At 31.5% G+C, this 18,050-nt stretch overlaps 1 protein-coding gene across 1 annotated transcript; it reads left to right on the forward strand.

The window, feature by feature from the left end:
- Nucleotides 1-2,823: 2,823 nt before the first annotated feature.
- On the forward strand, nt 2,824-17,087 carry LOC139841415 (protein FAR1-RELATED SEQUENCE 5-like). The gene is made up of 10 exons (XM_071831634.1): nt 2,824-2,854; nt 2,949-3,011; nt 4,480-4,561; nt 4,603-5,268; nt 5,528-5,711; nt 15,514-15,839; nt 15,926-16,093; nt 16,471-16,549; nt 16,635-16,761; nt 16,879-17,087. The coding sequence occupies exons 1-10, from the start codon at nt 2,824-2,826 to the stop codon at nt 17,085-17,087; spliced, it is 1,935 nt and encodes a 644-aa protein (XP_071687735.1).
- The last annotated feature ends 963 nt before the right edge of the window (nt 17,088-18,050 follow it).

The following is an 18,050-nucleotide window of genomic DNA, read 5'->3' on the forward strand; positions in this document are numbered from 1 at the left end:
ATATATATGTATATATTGTTATAGGTTCGTGAATCAACCAGTGGCCAAGTCTTACTTCCCGACGAAGTAAAAATCTGTGAAAGTGAGTTATAGTCCCACTTTTAAAATCTAATATTTTTGGGATGAGAATACATGCAGGTTTTATAAATGATTTACAAAATAGACACAAGTAAGTAAAACTACATTCTATGGTTGAATTATCGAAATCGAATATGCCCCTTTTTATTAAGTCTGGCAATCTAAGAATTAGGGAACAGACACCCTAATTGACGCGAATCCTAAAGATAGATCTATTGGGTCTAACACACCCCATCCAAAGTACCGGATGCTTTAGTACTTTGATATTTATATCATATCCGAAGGGTGTCCCGGAATGATGGGGATATTCTTATATATGCATCTTGTTAATGTCGGTTACCAGTTGTTCATCATATGAATGATTATTATCTCTATGTATGGGATGTGTATTGAAATATGAAATCTTGTGGTCTATTGTTACGATTTGATATATATAGGTTAAACCTATAACTCACCAACATTTTTGTTGACGTTTTAAGCATGTCTATTCTCAGGTGATTATTAAGAGCTTCCGCTGTCGCATACTTAAATAAGGACGAGATTTGGAGTCCATGCTTGTATGATATTGTGTAAAAACTGCATTCAAGAAACTTATTTTGTTGTAACATATTTGTATTGTAAACCATTATGTAATGGTCGTGTGCAAACAGGATATTTTAGATTATCATTATTTGATAATCTACGTAAAGCTTTTTAAACCTTTATTGATGAAATAAAGGTTATGGTTTATTTTAAAATGAATGCGGTCTTTGAAAAACGTCTCATATAGAGGTTAAAACCTCGCAACGAAATCAATTAATATGGAACGTTTTTAATCAATAAGAACGGGACATTTCAAATTATACGTATATTTCTTTCATGTTAGTAAAGATACATCGACCAACTCAATGGTTTATGTAATGCGACAAGACTAAGAGTTATTAAGCTCGAGAAATTCATGATCACAGCTAGTGTAGTAACTGGTACAAATATTGGATTTAAAACCCTAATACCGCGCATGAAATTGAGTCCATTTGATAAATCATTACCTTATAAGATCATTATAAAGCAGTTTCCAGTAACTCATTAGAAAGTGGTTTTTCAAACATACTTATAGTTTCAAAGATACTTAAAGTGGTTTTTCAGACATACTTATAGTTTCTTCCACTTTAATATATATTCTTAGTTTATTCAATTTTAGCACTTGCATTTCCATTCAAAGACTCATGCTATTTGTTTATCTGTAGAGGCGAAGACAGAGGATGCATGTGGATGCTTTGCACCTAATTTTAAATTCTAACGTCCCCTAATTTTTATATTGATATTTACTTTTTGAGAAATGTCACCTTTACCCGTAAATCTTAGCTTCGCCTCTGTTTGTCTGATTGTCAACGTAATATTAACTAAACGACTTCAGCATGTACATTAGTTTATTATATTGGCGGGAAAACGCTCGAAGAAAAAACTGATAACATGCATCATGCGTAATGTTATTCCTGAATGTTATTCTTTGAGCATTTTTTTTCCCATCATATGTGAAGTTTTTTTTTCAAGATTTAGCCCAATTTAGAGTTTAGGGTTTAAGGTTTAGGGCTTAGGGTTTAGGGTATTGGGTTTAGTCCCAAACCCCAAAATCCTAAACCCTAAGCCCTAAACCGTAAACTCTAAACCGTTCGTGTTAAAAATTCAATCTAAACCCTAATTTCTAAAACCCAAACCCTACTTTCTAAACCCTAATAGCTAAACCCTATTTTTTAACCCCTTAAAAAAAACTCAGAAGTAAAACATTCATTGCAATGAATGTTTTCATTTATTTCTTCGAGCGTTTTCCCGCCAAAATAATAATATTCACCATGAAGTGTCTTTTTTATATCTTAATATTTTTATGTGATCTTAAGCCTGAAAAAAAATAAAAAAAAATAAAAGAAAAAATTTTACCTCCCCCCACATCCTCAAAAAAACCCACAAAAATGACGAGAACTGCGAGAACTTTTAATTTACAAAGATTTTCACATTTTAATAGATTGAATCACCAATAAATATTGATGGAGAGTAAGAGTGAATATAAAATAGTTTGAAAAAACTTAAATTTTACCTATATAATAAGATATATATTTTTTCGTTCATAGGTGCATATTTGTTTGTGTAACATGGGAACATTTCATAAATTAACAATTTAATATGTAATTTGTGGTAATGAATATATGTTTGTTAATGATATGTGCATTCATTAACATCTGCATGTAATTTGTTGCATTTAAATGCTTATAAACTATGAAATTAAACAGTTCCAGCAGTTCTCACCTTTTTTATGATTCTCGTTTGAACTCGCCCATATATATATATATATAGTGGACCAATCCATAGATAAGCACTAAATGAGGTACAAACTGCATAAGTGAATATGGGCCTCACATTTCATATTTTTAATAAAAGCCCAATTTTATACTGAAAAACGCAGAGGGGTAATTTTGTAATTTCACATTATAAATTTCAGTATATTTTTCTTTTTTCACCTCGTTTGTTCCTGTTACGTTCGATCTCTATATTCATCATCAATATTCATCATCTTCATCATCAATCTACAACAGATACACATGGATTCAACTTCAACCGTAGATTCAACTTCAATCACTCGATCTTAATTTTGTAATTTCTAATTTCAGTATATATTTCTTTTTTCACCTCGTTGGTTCCTGTTACATTCGATCTCTGTATTCATCAACAATATTCATCATCTTCATCATCAATCTACAACAGATACTCATGGATTCAACTTCAATCGCTCAATCTGATGGTTACGTTCATTCGTTTCCTTTTTTTTACTGAAATTAGTTTTATGCTTAAAATTAGGTTTAATCGCTATATGTTGTTCGTTTCTTTTTTTGCAGTTCATGTTATTACAAATTCGGCTAATGAATCAGCTGCTGATTCTGTTCCTGATACGTTTTCTAGTAAGTTTTTAATCATATATATATATATATATATATATATATATATATATATATATATATATATATATATATATATATATATATATAGGGGCATGATCAATGGGGAATTAAGCAATCGGGGGGAAGGCGGGGGAAGCAAAATTTATTTTTTTTCGTTTTTTTGAAATTTTTTTTTCCGGCATCAAGATCACACGAAAATATGAACATTTAGAATAGACACTTCGTGATGAATGTTATTATTTAGGTGGGAAAACGATCGACAAAAATAACATTCAAGATAATATTGTTCGTGAAGAATATGAACGTTTTTTTTTTCATGTTTTGTGAAGTAAAATTTAGCCCGAATTAGAGTTTAGGGTTTAGGGTTTAGGGTTTAGGGTTTGGTGTTTTGGGTTTATTCCATAAACCCAAAACACCAAACCCTAAACCCTAAACCCTAAACCGTTCGTGTTAAAAACTCAATCTAAATCCTAAATCTAAACCCTAAACCCCAAATTTCTAAACCCTAATATCTAAATCCTATAAACCCTAATATCTAAACCCTAATATCTAAACCCCAATAGCTAAAACCTCAAAATACGCTCGAAAAACACGATAATTGTTATATATTACTTCTTAGAGCATTTTCCCGCCAAAATAAAAATATTTATCACAAAGCGTCTCTACTAAATGTTCATATTTTCATCTCATCTATAATGTTCGTGAACAAAGTTTTTTCAAAAAACGAAAAAAAAAATTTTTTGCTTCCCCCCGAATGGTTACTTCCCTCTTGATCCTACCACTATATATATATATATATATATATATATATATATATATATATATATATATATATATATATATATATATATATATATATATATATATATATATATATATTCTGAGTAACGATGAGTTCAGTTTTTAATTATTCATCGGATATTTTTTTATCATTCATCACATTCTTTTATGATAGTGTTTTTCATATGAATTAGATATGTATTGATCAATGATAATTGTATTTTTTCTGTTCAAGATAGATGTTCGAATGATAATGAATTCTGCTTTTCAGAGTTTTGTTGTATGATAATTGCTTTTTTATAGATTGTTTTCATGTATGTTGTTGTTATTTTGTTTATGATGAATGATAAACTATACGCAGTTTCATGTACTTTTGTATCATTCATTATGTATTTTTTTTACCATTCATCTGTATTTTTAATCATTCATTATAACTCTAGACAGTTTATAACATATAACATTCATAATTGTTTTTCATTCATCATCATGTAACATTTTAATCTAATTATTGTATGCATTTTTTATCATTCAACATAAACTTTATGCAGTTTCATTTTTTATTTTTTTTCTTTTATCATTCATCATGTATCATTTTTATCATTAACGATAATGCATTTTATAAATGATATATGCATTTTTTTTTATCTTTGTAATGCATAACTAACTTTATGGGATTTATCATTGATAGGCAACAACTCAGTCTGTAGAAATCATTTTTTGTCGTCTTATGAGGATGAAGGTCCTGACGAAATAAATTGTGGTTTCCTAATGTTCCATATCATTTTAATCCTGTTATTGGTTCCGTGTTTAGATCATGGGAAGATTGTTTATACTTTTATGACTTGTACACTGAGGCTGCCGGGTTTAATATTAAGAAAGTTTCTGAAAATAAAGATGAAGACGGTTCAATTGTTTACCAAGTTTATAGGTGTAATAGGTCAGGTCATCCTGCCCCAAAAGCTCTTATTCCCCCTGCTATTGTTAATCCACCTGCTATTGTCAATGCATCTCAATCTGCCCCTGATCATAATTCTTCCATTCATGATAAACCTCCAAAGCGAAAGCGTCAGCGTAGGAAAGTGTCTAACCGTAAATCTTCTAGTATTAAGGTTGAATGTGAAGCTTGCATTAGATTCAAAGTTATCGAGGGTAAGATTGTTACTTGTAAGTTTTTTGAGGGGCATACTCACAAACTCATAACTGAAAGGAATAGGAATTTGTTGAATAAGAGGAGAAAATTGGATCCTGAACACATGGAATTTCTTTTCAAACTCAGTACTCGATCAAATATGGGTGGATTTAAACCTCACACACTTTTTAGTGCTCTTATTGGTGGTATTGATAATGTTGGTCCTTTGCCTGTAGATTTTAATAATTTTCATCGTGATTTGATCCAATCGTTAGGTGATACCGATGCACATATTGCTATTGAACAATTGCTTATGAAGAAAAATTCTTTACCTAACTTCAGTGTCGAGTATTATTGATCATAATGATTTTTTACGTGAGATTTTTTGGGCTGACAATATTTCTAAGTTGAACTACAAAGAGTTTGGTGATATTGTTGGCTTCGATGCTACATATGGTACAAATATGTAAATTTTCTGTAATTTGTATCATTTTATTTTTATTATTTATTATCATATTTTTATCATTCAACACTTTATTTTTATCATTCATCTCATAATTTTTATGCTATTTTACATGATTTTTTATTTCTGATTTTTATATTATAGGTATAACATTGTTTTTGTACCTCTCACCGGAGTTGATAACCATAAGAATCTTGTTATTTTTGGAGATGCTTTATTAGCTAGTGAAAGTATAGAATTGTTTAGTTGGTTTCTTGATTGTTTTCTCAAAGTTTTTGGGACTGAACCGGGCTTAGTGTCCACTGATCAAGACTCAGCAATGTTGGAGGTTATTAAAATAAAGTTTAAGACTGTGCAACATTGGTTATGTATGTGGCATATCAGTCAAAATCTTAAAAAAAGGTAAATATTTTAGTATATGTTGGAGGCTATTGATGTGGTAGCGGACGGGTATAAAATACTATTAAATTTGACACAAGTTTTAATTATTTATAGAGTGGGATATACCTAAATCTTGCTACAACACTATAGGCAGTGTACCTAATCGTAGAGTAGTGTAGTTTTTAGTAAGTCCGGTTCGTTCCACAGGGAGCTGGTGATACTTACTATATTTTTAACAACTATATTTATACAAAATATATATAATTATATAAGTAGTAATATTATTATAAAAGGGGGGTTTTACCGTTTAATGACCGGTTTGTCGATTCTATATTTTAAGCGCAAAGATAAATGACGATAATTAAAGTGCGTAAAATAATGACAATAAATAAAATGACAGTAAATAAAATTGCGAGTAATAAAATGACAGTAAATAAAGATACGATGAGAAATATAATAAAAGAATTATGCTTATTTAAACTTCCGTAATCATGATGTTTGACGTGTTGATTTTAATTTATTACCATGGGTTAATTGTCCTTTGTCCTGGTTTATTTGATACGTCTATCTGGTTTTTGTCCATAATAGTCCATCGGTCATAAATATAAAGTGCGAGTATCCTCGTCAAATTACCCTTATACCCGAAGTCAAATATTCCAACTGATTAAGGATTTAAACTGTGACGCAGTTATCACTTCTGTCAACAATTACACCAGTTATCACTGTATGTAATCCACCCCTGTTTTAATTAGTTTATGAATATTAATTCATCCACTTGATCAGAATGAATAATCAATTACCCAACCCAATTGATTAATTAAATGATTATAACAGATTCCATATGAACGTCACTAAATAGGACAACCATAATCATTATTAATTATTAGGTTAATTAATTTGAAGATAGGTTCGACAGAATCCAATGAGTTGTCACTCAATTAGACAATACCCCCCATCTATTAATAGTCAATAGTCCAATTTCCACAAGTGTCGGTCTTTTGCCCAAACCTTAATTATGGTACAAAGTTCAATAACCCCGTCTTAATATTTTAGCCCAACATCACGATTACTTCGGCTCAAATAAGCATAATAATGGCTTAGCTACTAGACATTAAATTAAAAAGGAAAGACATAACTTACAGTGGGTATTAATATCGTAGTATTACACGGGCAGAGTTCTGACTTAAAACCCGTAAATAATTTGTATCATAACTAAATTACATTTATTATTAAACTTAAAATTAAAATTAAAATTAAAATTTATAATATAAATATATATTATACGTTTACATTAAGAAAGAGATAGAGATTGAAGATTGAAAAGGGATATTAAAATCGATCCAATGCGCTATCTTTTATAGGCAAATTATGAATTGAATTTTCGCTTATGACCCCTGAACTATGCTCAATTAACAACTTTTTATTATTTAATATTATTCTTATTATGAATTATTTAAATATTATATTTTATTCTTGTGCATAGTTGACTTGTAATTTTTACACCGTTGCGTCGAGCGTTGAGAGTTGACTCATGTCCTGGTTCCGAATTTTCGAACGTCCTTTCGTACAATTTTATGTCGTGTACTTTGCGTTTTGTAACTTGTACTTTTGTCATTTTTAGACGTTCTTCCTCAATAAATTGAACCTTTTGAATTGTATCTTGTACATTTGAGCCTTTTGGACCTTTTTATCTTCAATTCGTCGTTTTCGCCTTTTGTCTTCGCACTTATTTAATATAAACGAATATTACTTGAAAATGGAACAACTGCAACTAAAATCGTGTCTTTCTTGAGGGATAATGCTATGAAATATATGTTCCTTTTTAGCCTTATCAATATCCCCACACTTGAGCGTTGCTTGTCCTCAAGCAATACAGTCTTGAAATATAATACATCACACGAATCACTTCTTTATTCTTCACACTTTGTACATCAGTGATTTTGATAGAGCGGTATAAACAATGATAGTAACAATATGATTAAAGGTGGGTGTGTCATCCATAGTTGCCTTGGGTTTAGGTCAACGACACTTGCAATCAAATAGCCGATTTACTTTCGGTTTCCAAAGCAAAGTGCACATTTAAAAGGCGGTTTACAGTCCCACATGACTATAAAAATGTAGATCCTTTAGGAAATTGGATCTTTATGAAAACATTTGATCTTTTAAAAATTCAAGCTAGATTTTACCCTAGACAAGTTTTCTGATTTGACCCACCATCGGTGTTGCAAAATATATTTGTGGATCAATATTTTGGCTAAAAACATTTAGGTTCGTGTAATCCACTGCTATCCCGGTATCGAAAAGCACACATCCAGTTTACTTGTTCCGTATATTACCTTTCGGTAAACTACCGTCCGGTTGTAAAGGAAAGCGATGAACAAGAAACTGTTAAGGCAATGTCTAATGACATGCTTTTGGTTATGGTCTTTTAACGTGTCGGATGCTAGTACTATCCTTGGTAGGAGCAATAGTAAAGATCATCCTATGATTTTTCGGTCTGGCACAAGGTCCTGTCTCCGACCATGCTATGCAACCACCGTTCTTACGGTTGACACCCGATTTGGTTCAGGTGACCTAATGAATTCCAGGTGAATTCCTAGGATTTTACGTTCAATGGTAATGAACGCATTGAAAATAGGTTTTCAGAAAATAAATCGGTTTTAATTTTGATCAAAATATTTTCTCGTTCAAGCTCGAGTTTAGATATCATTGAATTCCATGAGTTTGTAATTCTCAATCTTTAAGGTCAATCTCAAGGATTGAGTAATATCGGGCTTAAAAGCTGATTTTTAATCTTTAAGGAGATTATCCTTTCTGGGGATCTGATTCATTAGTCTTATCAAGCTAATTTGCACGGTGCCCCCCCATTGTACGAGATAAATCCTTCTCATGGTTAAGATAAATCTGACCACTTGGCGACCCTGTTTGATGCTGAGGTCCGTGGATTTCCTGCTGATTTTAGAGATGACTTTTCTAGATTTTTCGTCAACCTACAGCTGGTCTGGATGACAACTTCATGACCTAAATCAAGAAGCGCGTGTCTTTTTCGGAAGACTTTACTTCCTTTTAATGATGGAATTGATTCATCGTGTAGATCCATTTTTTTCTTTTCTTTCATCGGGTAAAACAGTTAATTTAGTCCAAAACAAAAGCACCTGCAATAACTTTACGGAAACATGTGATAGATAGTTTTTAATTGAATAACTTGGTACATTCTCCCCACACTTGGCTTTTTTCATGCGTCTTTTTATATCTTAATAAATAAATTCAAGCGTTTTAGTTGTTTCTCAATTTATGTCCTTTCCGAGGTAATGATAATTTCGGCATTAACACCTAGTTTTATCGTTCATAAATATGTATAAACATGATTTTGAATTCATTTAGTTTAAAATTTTTCAAATTTTCATAAAATTTAGAAAATAAGCCAAGTATAAACCCGAGAGAATTTATAACCCTTCCCCACACTTGAGATCATGCAATGCCCTCATTTGCATGAAATCAGACTATAATTTAAATTCATGAGGGTGATTAGCGTAGAAAAGTGATTAAAAATACCGAGTTTGTAATTACAAAGCTCGTCGAATGATATATGGCGCCTCATCGTTCATTCCTTCATTTGTTATATCATATTTGTTGTTTTGCGTCTTGTCGTCAAAATTAGTACCTTTTGCTGAACTTTAATGACAGTCTTTGAAAGTGCGTTGTTTTACCCTGTTTTGTACATAAGATAAAATACAAACATATATATATATATATATTTTTGAAGTTTGGTTTATAACCCCACTTTTCAAAAATTTATAAAGTATAATATTTTTGGCATACTTTAAATCAATAAAATTAAAAATAATGATAACAAAATTTGTCGCCCCGCCCTCGGGTAAAGTAATTTCGGCTTAATGACCTAGTCTTCAACTCACGACGAATTTTAGAAATTATTTTTTTCAACTTAATGAATTAAAGTAAATTTTGTTTTTAAAATTCACACAAAACTTAAATTAAAAAAAACATATTAATTTTATATAAAACCTACAAAACAAAAATTCAGAATGGAGGGAGAAAACTAGTTCTTTAGTGTCTGCTAGTGGAAAAGACCACTCGGATTCCATTCTCGGAACTACACGAGAACAGAACAACTAACTCTAGATAGCATTTTCTTTTTAGAACACTTGAATCTCCCCACACTTAGGTAGCTGTGGTGTCAAAATTGTGATTAACTTCATCGTCAATTTCTCTTGGTCCATAATCAACTTGCATATCTGTGACTTTCTCTTTAAGCCATTGGTCGGAATCCTGTGTAATATCCACAATTTCAACTAGCTTCACCTTGTCTTTAGGCGATAGATTGGACACTAACCGGTTACATAACTTAAAGTTCCCCTTGGTTATAGCATCGCGAATCCGTTTAATAAGTTTCTTCATTGAACTATTAATAACGGGATTATCTAATTTCGTATCAACAACGGGGTTCTTTGTTATCAAGTCATCATTAGGTGTTACTTCATCTTCCCCACACTTAGGCGTTTTATTATTGTTAAGCACTACCGTTGGAGTTGGTAAAACAACATGGTTCTTACCAATCGTTTTTATTGGTTCAACGGTTTTGGTTGGTGGAGATTTAGACTTTCGAATCATAAAGGTGATTGATTTGTCACCACTACTAAGTGTCATTCTACCGTTTCTTACATCAAAGAACGCCCCGGTGGACGCTAAGAATGGTCGACCTAAAATTAGAGGAATGTTTGGGTCCTCTTCTATGTCAATGACAATGAATTCGACTAGAAAGGTTAAATTGCCTACTTGAATGGGTAGGTTGTCAGCAATTCCAACTGGGTGCTTAATGGTTTGATCAAAGAGTCGAACACTCATATCCGTTGGAGTTAACTCACCTACACCTAATCTCTTATATAATAAAAGAGGCATAACACTCACACTTGAACCTAAATCTGCTAGTGCATCATACATGACACAGTCACTAAGTAGACAAGGAACAATAAATTCACCCGGATCACCTACTCTAGGTGGAGGATTTGGTGGAACTGTCTTCACCGAGTTTACTTCTACTGTTTTTGTTTCTTGCACTTTTTTATTCTTCTTCTTCTTCTTTCCAGAGGTATCACAAACTTTATTACTTATTACTTGCTCATACTCAACTCCTTTTCTTGGAAACGGGATGGGTGGTTTATATGGTGCCACCACTGGCTTTACATACTCTGGTGGTGGTGGTGTAACTTCTTCATTGTTACTCACATCTAAAACCTTCCCAACTTCTGGAGCTGGTTTTTCAGAATTTGTTGACACCATGTTAACATTCTCATTCCGAGGATTTACTTCAGTATTACTCGGTAGCATTCCTTGTTCCCTCTCACTCGTCATGCTAGCAAGAGTACCTACGTGTTTTTCAAGATTCAAAATGGAAGCTTGTTGAGTTCTTAATGACTGATCAAACCTCTCGTTCGTTTGGGTTTGAGATGTAATGAATTGTGTTTGAGATTCAATCAGCTTTGCCATCATTTCTTCTAGATTTGGCTTTTTCTCTTCGGGTTGTTGTGGTGGTTTATACAAGCTAGGTCTTTGTTGATTGAAAGTGTTGTTTTGAGTTGGTTGGTTATTTGGACCTTGTTGGTTATACCAGTTATTTTCGGGTCCTTTTGGATTGTAAAGAATGTTTTGATTTCGATTGAAGTTTAGCTTTGGCGGTTGATAATTATTTTGATAATTATTTCCAGGCCTTTGGTTCATATAGGAAACATTCTCTCGTTGTTCCAATGTTGGTTCAATGTGACAATCTTTCAATAAGTGTGGTCCACCGCATAGCTCACAACTGATTCGTATTGCGTGAATATCTTTATTCATCTTTTCCATTCGTCTTTCGAAAGCATCTATTTTTGCTGAAACGGAATCAAAGTCATGGCTAGAATCGGCTCTAGCCACTTTAGATTAACGAAAAATATCTTTTTCTTGGTGCCACTCATGCGAGTGGGAGGCTGTGTTATCAATAATTTTGTAAGCTTCAGTTGCGGTTTTCTTCATAATGGAACCACCAGCTGTTATGTCGATGTCTTTTCGTGTGGCGATGTCTACGCCTTTATAAAAGATTTGCACTATTTGAAAAGTATCTAATCCGTGTTGAGGACATCCTCTCAACATCCTTCCGAATCTTGTCCACGCCTCATATAATGTTTCATTTGGCTTTTGCGCGAACATAACAATTTCTCCATGAAGTCTTACGGCTTTAGATGCCGGAAAGAATTGTTTAAGAAATTTTTCAACTAAAACATCCCATGTATCAATCGCCCCTTCAGGTAACGATTCTAACCAATCTTTGGCTTCTCCCTTTAAAGTCCAGGGAAATAACATGAGATAGATTTGTTCGTCTTCAACTTCTCGGATTTTGAATAGTGTACAGATCCTATTAAAGGTACGTAGATGTTCATTAGGATCTTCCTTCGGCGCACCACTAAATTGGCATTGATTAGTCACCATGTGTAGAATTTGTCCTTTGATTTCATAATCTGGTGCATTAATGTCTGGATGAGTAATTGCGTGACCTTGGCCAGTGCGTTTAGCTCTCATTCGGTCTTCCATACTTAGAGGTTCTAGATTTTCCATGATTGGAAGTGTTGTATCTGAATCACTAGAGGTTTCTGATTTAATGGTTTCTTCCTCAACAATCTCTGTTTGAATGATTTGTGGTTCCGGAGGAATAATTAATGGATCAGGGTCTCGGAATTGTCCCTGAGTATTCTCCGGATTCTCAATTGTGATATTGGTTTCAAAAACTGGATTATCGGAAATTTGAGTTGAAGTACTCGGTCGACTTGATGACGAGTCTAAAGAAAAATCAACGGCAGCTATATTTGTTAAATGTCTTGATCTAGTTACAGGTGGTGAACGTACAAAAGGTGGTGAACGTCTTGCTCGGTGCATTCACAGAATATCCTATTAGTTTTTAAAAAGGAAAGAAAAATTATATAAGTTATCCAATCAATAGACTTTTCTGATTTTGCCCACGTTTTGAATAGCCAAAAGATGCAGCAGAGGGGCAGGATTCGTTTGGTCTCAATATAATTGAGGACTGTTTGGCTCCAATAACCCGGTCCACGTACAAATCCAACTATTACTACGAACCAGAAAATTTTGATGTCTATCAATTTAACCACTTAAAATAAATTTTCGTAGTTTTAAGAAATTTAGAGAAGAAGTAGAAAAAAATCTAAGTCCTAAAAACTAGAATGGCGAGAAATAAGAGAGAAAAAGAGTGCGCGTCGAAAAGTGTCGAAAATGAAAAAGACGAAGAGTGGTTTGTAAACACGCGGTTAATCCAACCTTATAATGATCACTATCTTAAAATTAAAGCTACAAATGGAGTTCACTAATTGGAATTGTAATTGATACATAGGTAAAAGGCGTCGAAAAATACGAAATAAGAAAATAGCACGAAAAATGGCGTCGCAAAATTCTAAAGCACCTAATATTTAGTCTAAGGAATAAGCACTTAAGGGATTTTACGTCAAAGCCTAAAAATCTAAAAATAAAAATAACTACGGCAAAAATAAACTTAATACTAAAAGTTGCGACTATAGTCTAAAAAAAACTAAAGGTAATAAAACTTAAAATAATTTTTTTATAGACAAAATCTTAAAAATATATAATTTTTAAAATTTTTTTTTTTTTTAAAAAAAAAACGAATTTTTTTTTCTTAAAAAAAACGTTTTTTTACGTTTTTTTTTTTTAGGTTTTTTTTTTTTTTTTTTACAGAATTTTTTTTTTTTTTTTTTCAAATATAAATTAAAAATATAGTGTTTCGCCGAGTCCCCGGCAGCGGCGCCAAAAACTTGATGTGGTAGCGGAGGGGTATAAAATACTATTAAATTTGACACAAGTTTTAATTATTTATAGAGTGGGATATACCTAAATCTTGCTACAACACTATAGGCAGTGTACCTAATCGTAGAGTAGTGTAGTTTTTAGTAAGTCCGGTTCGTTCCACAGGGAGCTGGTGATACTTACTATATTTTTAACAACTATATTTATACAAAATATATATAATTATATAAGTAGTAATATTATTATAAAAGGGGGGTTTTACCGTTTAATGACCGGTTTGTCGATTCTATATTTTAAGCGCAAAGATAAATGACGATAATTAAAGTGCGTAAAATAATGACAATAAATAAAATGACAGTAAATAAAATTGCGAGTAATAAAATGACAGTAAATAAAGATACGATGAGAAATATAATAAAAGAATTATGCTTATTTAAACTTCCGTAATCATGATGTTTGACGTGTTGATTTTAATTTATTACCATGGGTTAATTGTCCTTTGTCCTGGTTTATTTGATACGTCTATCTGGTTTTTGTCAATAATAGTCCATCGGTCATAAATATAAAGTGCGAGTATCCTCGTCAAATTACCCTTATACCCGAAGTCAAATATTCCAACTGATTAAGGATTTAAACTGTGACGCAGTTATCACTTCTGTCAACAATTACACCAGTTATCACTGTATGTAATCCACCCCTGTTTTAATTAGTTTATGAATATTAATTCATCCACTTGATCAGAATGAATAATCAATTACCCAACCCAATTGATTAATTAAATGATTATAACAGATTCCATATGAACGTCACTAAATAGGACAACCATAATCATTATTAATTATTAGGTTAATTAATTTGAAGATAGGTTCGACAGACTCCAATGAGTTGTCACTCAATTAGACAATACCCCCCATCTATTAATAGTCAATAGTCCAATTTCCACAAGTGTCGGTCTTTTGCCCAAACCTTAATTATGGTACAAAGTTCAATAACCCCGTCTTAATATTTTAGCCCAACATCACGATTACTTCGGCTCAAATAAGCATAATAATGGCTTAGCTACTAGACATTAAATTAAAAAGGAAAGACATAACTTACAGTGGGTATTAATATCGTAGTATTACACGGGCAGAGTTCTGACTTAAAACCCGTAAATAATTTGTATCATAACTAAATTACATTTATTATTAAACTTAAAATTAAAATTAAAATTTATAATATAAATATATATTATACGTTTACATTAAGAAAGAGATAGAGATTGAAGATTGAAAAGGGATATTAAAATCGATCCAATGCGCTATCTTTTATAGGCAAATTATGAATTGAATTTTCGCTTATGACCCCTGAACTATGCTCAATTAACAACTTTTTATTATTTAATATTATTCTTATTATGAATTATTTAAATATTATATTTTATTCTTGTGCATAGTTGACTTGTAATTTTTACACCGTTGCGTCGAGCGTTGAGAGTTGACTCATGTCCTGGTTCCGAATTTTCGAACGTCCTTTCGTACAATTTTATGTCGTGTACTTTGCGTTTTGTAACTTGTACTTTTGTCATTTTTAGACGTTCTTCCTCAATAAATTGAACCTTTTGAATTGTATCTTGTACATTTGAGCCTTTTGGACCTTTTTATCTTCAATTCGTCGTTTTCGCCTTTTTTCTTCGCACTTATTTAATATAAACGAATATTACTTGAAAATGGAACAACTGCAACTAAAATCGTGTCTTTCTTGAGGGATAATGCTATGAAATATATGTTCCTTTTTAGCCTTATCAGCTATTAAAATAAAGTTTAAGACTGCGCAGCATCGGTTATGTATGTGGCATATCAGTGAAAAACATAAAAAAGGTAAATATTTTAGTATAATTCATGTTTGATATCATTCATTTGTTTTCTATTTTTTTTTTTCAGGTTGGTCGTGAGTTGTTTTCAAATAAAGATTTTCGTAAGCAAATGAATAACATATTCTGGAATCCAAAGTTGAATGCTGAAAAGTTTGAAAAGTGTTGGCAACATGTTTTAGATGAGTTTGGCTTGCATGATGTTGATTGGTTTAAAGATATGTATGCTATCAAGGAGAAGTGGATACTGTATTTTTTCCGAGATACACCAATGGCCGGATTGATGAGAACGTCATCACTCTTTGAGAGTGAAAATTCATTCTTTATAAAATGTAAGAACAAGCATTCTAAATTTGTGGAGTTTTTTTCACGCTTTGATGTTGTAGTTGAAAAGCAGTGCCATAACAACACGCTTCTCGAGTTTGAAATGGATAATAGATCTAATATTATATTACCAATAAGCTAATTGAGTTGCATGCTAGGGATTTTTATACACCAACCACGTTTTTGTTAGTTCAAGAAGAAATTTTCCAGTCTTCTGCTTCTTGTGTGCAAATCAGCTCAACCACTGAAGAGAATGAAGACAAACAATTATGTGTAATTAAAGAGAAATTTCCTCTTCTTCGTCCAAAATGGAAATATAGGGTCAGGTTTCATTTGATATCTTTTTTAATTTTTTCTAATCTGATTACTTACATGTTTTTTGTTTTAGTATATTTAGGTTAATTTATTTTGTTTTTTCATTCATCATCTTTTTTTTTTCATTCATCATTTTGTTTTTCGTTCATTATATTTGTCATTAATCATATGTTTTTTAGATTAAATTTTGTATGTTTTTGTCATTCATCTTGTTTGTCATTCATTACCTTCTTTGTCATTAATCACATTTATCATTCATTATGAATGTTTTGTCATTCATCTTGTTTTTAACTTTTTAAATTACTATTGTTTAGGTTAATTTTGATGTTAAAACTGCCGAAACCAACTGTGCGTGATTGCTTTTTACATGTGAAGACCGTTTATGTAGGCACATATTTTATGTGTGTCATGTTCATGATGTTGTTGCTATCCCCATGGTTCATTTATTGAGGAGGTGGTCAAAGGAGGTATCTGAAACATTTAATTCCATTTTCGTGTATTCTGATGATAAGTCTGAATCCAAAAAAGATTATCAATCACGTTTTCAACAAGCTTAGGAAGGTTTCCTCTTTTTATCGAGATGATCTAGATGAACTTGTTAATTTTAGAGATAAGTTTGATGTCTTAATTGACGATTTTCTTGGTTCTACTCCTGATGAGCATTCTACATCTACTAGAGGTGAACATATTAATAAACCATGGGGATTCTCTAAACCAGTCAATTCGAATATTCGTGCTCCGGAGAATATTAGAAACAAAGGTCAACGTTGATCAAATCGGATATTGTCTTTCAAAGAAGTGGCTGTTAAGAAAAATGTTAAAACAAGAGCTTGCAAGCGTTGTGGTATTCGTGGTCACAATGTTCGGACTTGTACTACTGACCTCACTAAAGTACTTAATGCAAAGAATAAAGGAAAAAATGTCATCGACTTTGAATTAGAAGACGAACGCGAGGAAGATGATGAAGACCTGGTGTATCAAGATCATGATTCTGATTCCGATTAAGTTTTATTGTTTTATCTTTTTTATAAATTTTCTATATGTTTTTATACTACAACTCTTTTTTATTTTTTTTATTTTTATATAAATTCCTGTGAAATTAGAATACGAGGTAATTTCTAAGTTTTTTTATCATTCATTAAAGCATTTTATTATTAATCATTTTTTTATCACTGTCATAAATTTTATCATTCATTATATTGAATTTATCTGTTTCGTTATACTATAACTTATTTTTCATGTTTTTCTATAACTTTTTTGAATTTAGTATATCATTCATTATATCTTTTTTATTGTTGATTTTGTTTTTAGTCATTCATCACCTCTGTCCTGTTATTTATCACCTTTTTATCATTCATCACCTTCATTTTATCATTCATCACCTCATTTTAATCATTCATCACAACACCTTTATCATTCATCACCTACTTTTATTATTCATCTTATTTTCCATCATTCATCACCTCATTTTTATCATTCATCACCTCCTTTTTATCATTTATATTGCTTTCCATCATTCATCACCTCATTTGTTTGGAACTTTTTTATCCTTCTTCATCTACTTTTTTTCATTCATCTTAATTTTTTTATAATTCATCACTTTCTTTTTTTCATTCATCTTATTTTTTTTTATCATTCATCACCTCCTTTTTATCATTCATCATCTCATTTTATTATCGTTATGATTATTAAAATCATTATGTAACAGTACAACTACTGTATCATTCTATTAATCATTTATTTTTAAAAATTCGTTTAAATTCATAATCTTAGAATCTAATAATCTATTTATGTTATCATGAATCATATTTTATCGTTAGTTTAAATTCATAATCATGTATATCTCATTCTCAATCTATCATTCATCGTTTATCAATTTTTCTAATATATCACAAACATTCATCATAAAATTTTCCATGATTCAGCAAACATATCATTCATCGTACGATTTTCCATCATACAGGAAAC

Source organism: Rutidosis leptorrhynchoides, chromosome 1 (assembly GCF_046630445.1).
Source record: "Rutidosis leptorrhynchoides isolate AG116_Rl617_1_P2 chromosome 1, CSIRO_AGI_Rlap_v1, whole genome shotgun sequence".
Taxonomy (NCBI): Eukaryota; Viridiplantae; Streptophyta; class Magnoliopsida; order Asterales; family Asteraceae; genus Rutidosis; species Rutidosis leptorrhynchoides.

Bases quoted from the DNA above. Each gene is read 5' to 3' on its own strand.
- LOC139841415 (XM_071831634.1), top strand. From the start codon at position 2,824: ATGGATTCAACTTCAATCGCTCAATCTGATG. The intron at 5,269-5,527 runs GTATTATTGATC...TTTATATTATAG, and splicing joins TTACCTAACTTCAGTGTCGA to GTATAACATTGTTTTTGTAC. The intron at 16,550-16,634 runs GTATCTGAAACA...GTTTTCAACAAG, and splicing joins TGAGGAGGTGGTCAAAGGAG to CTTAGGAAGGTTTCCTCTTT.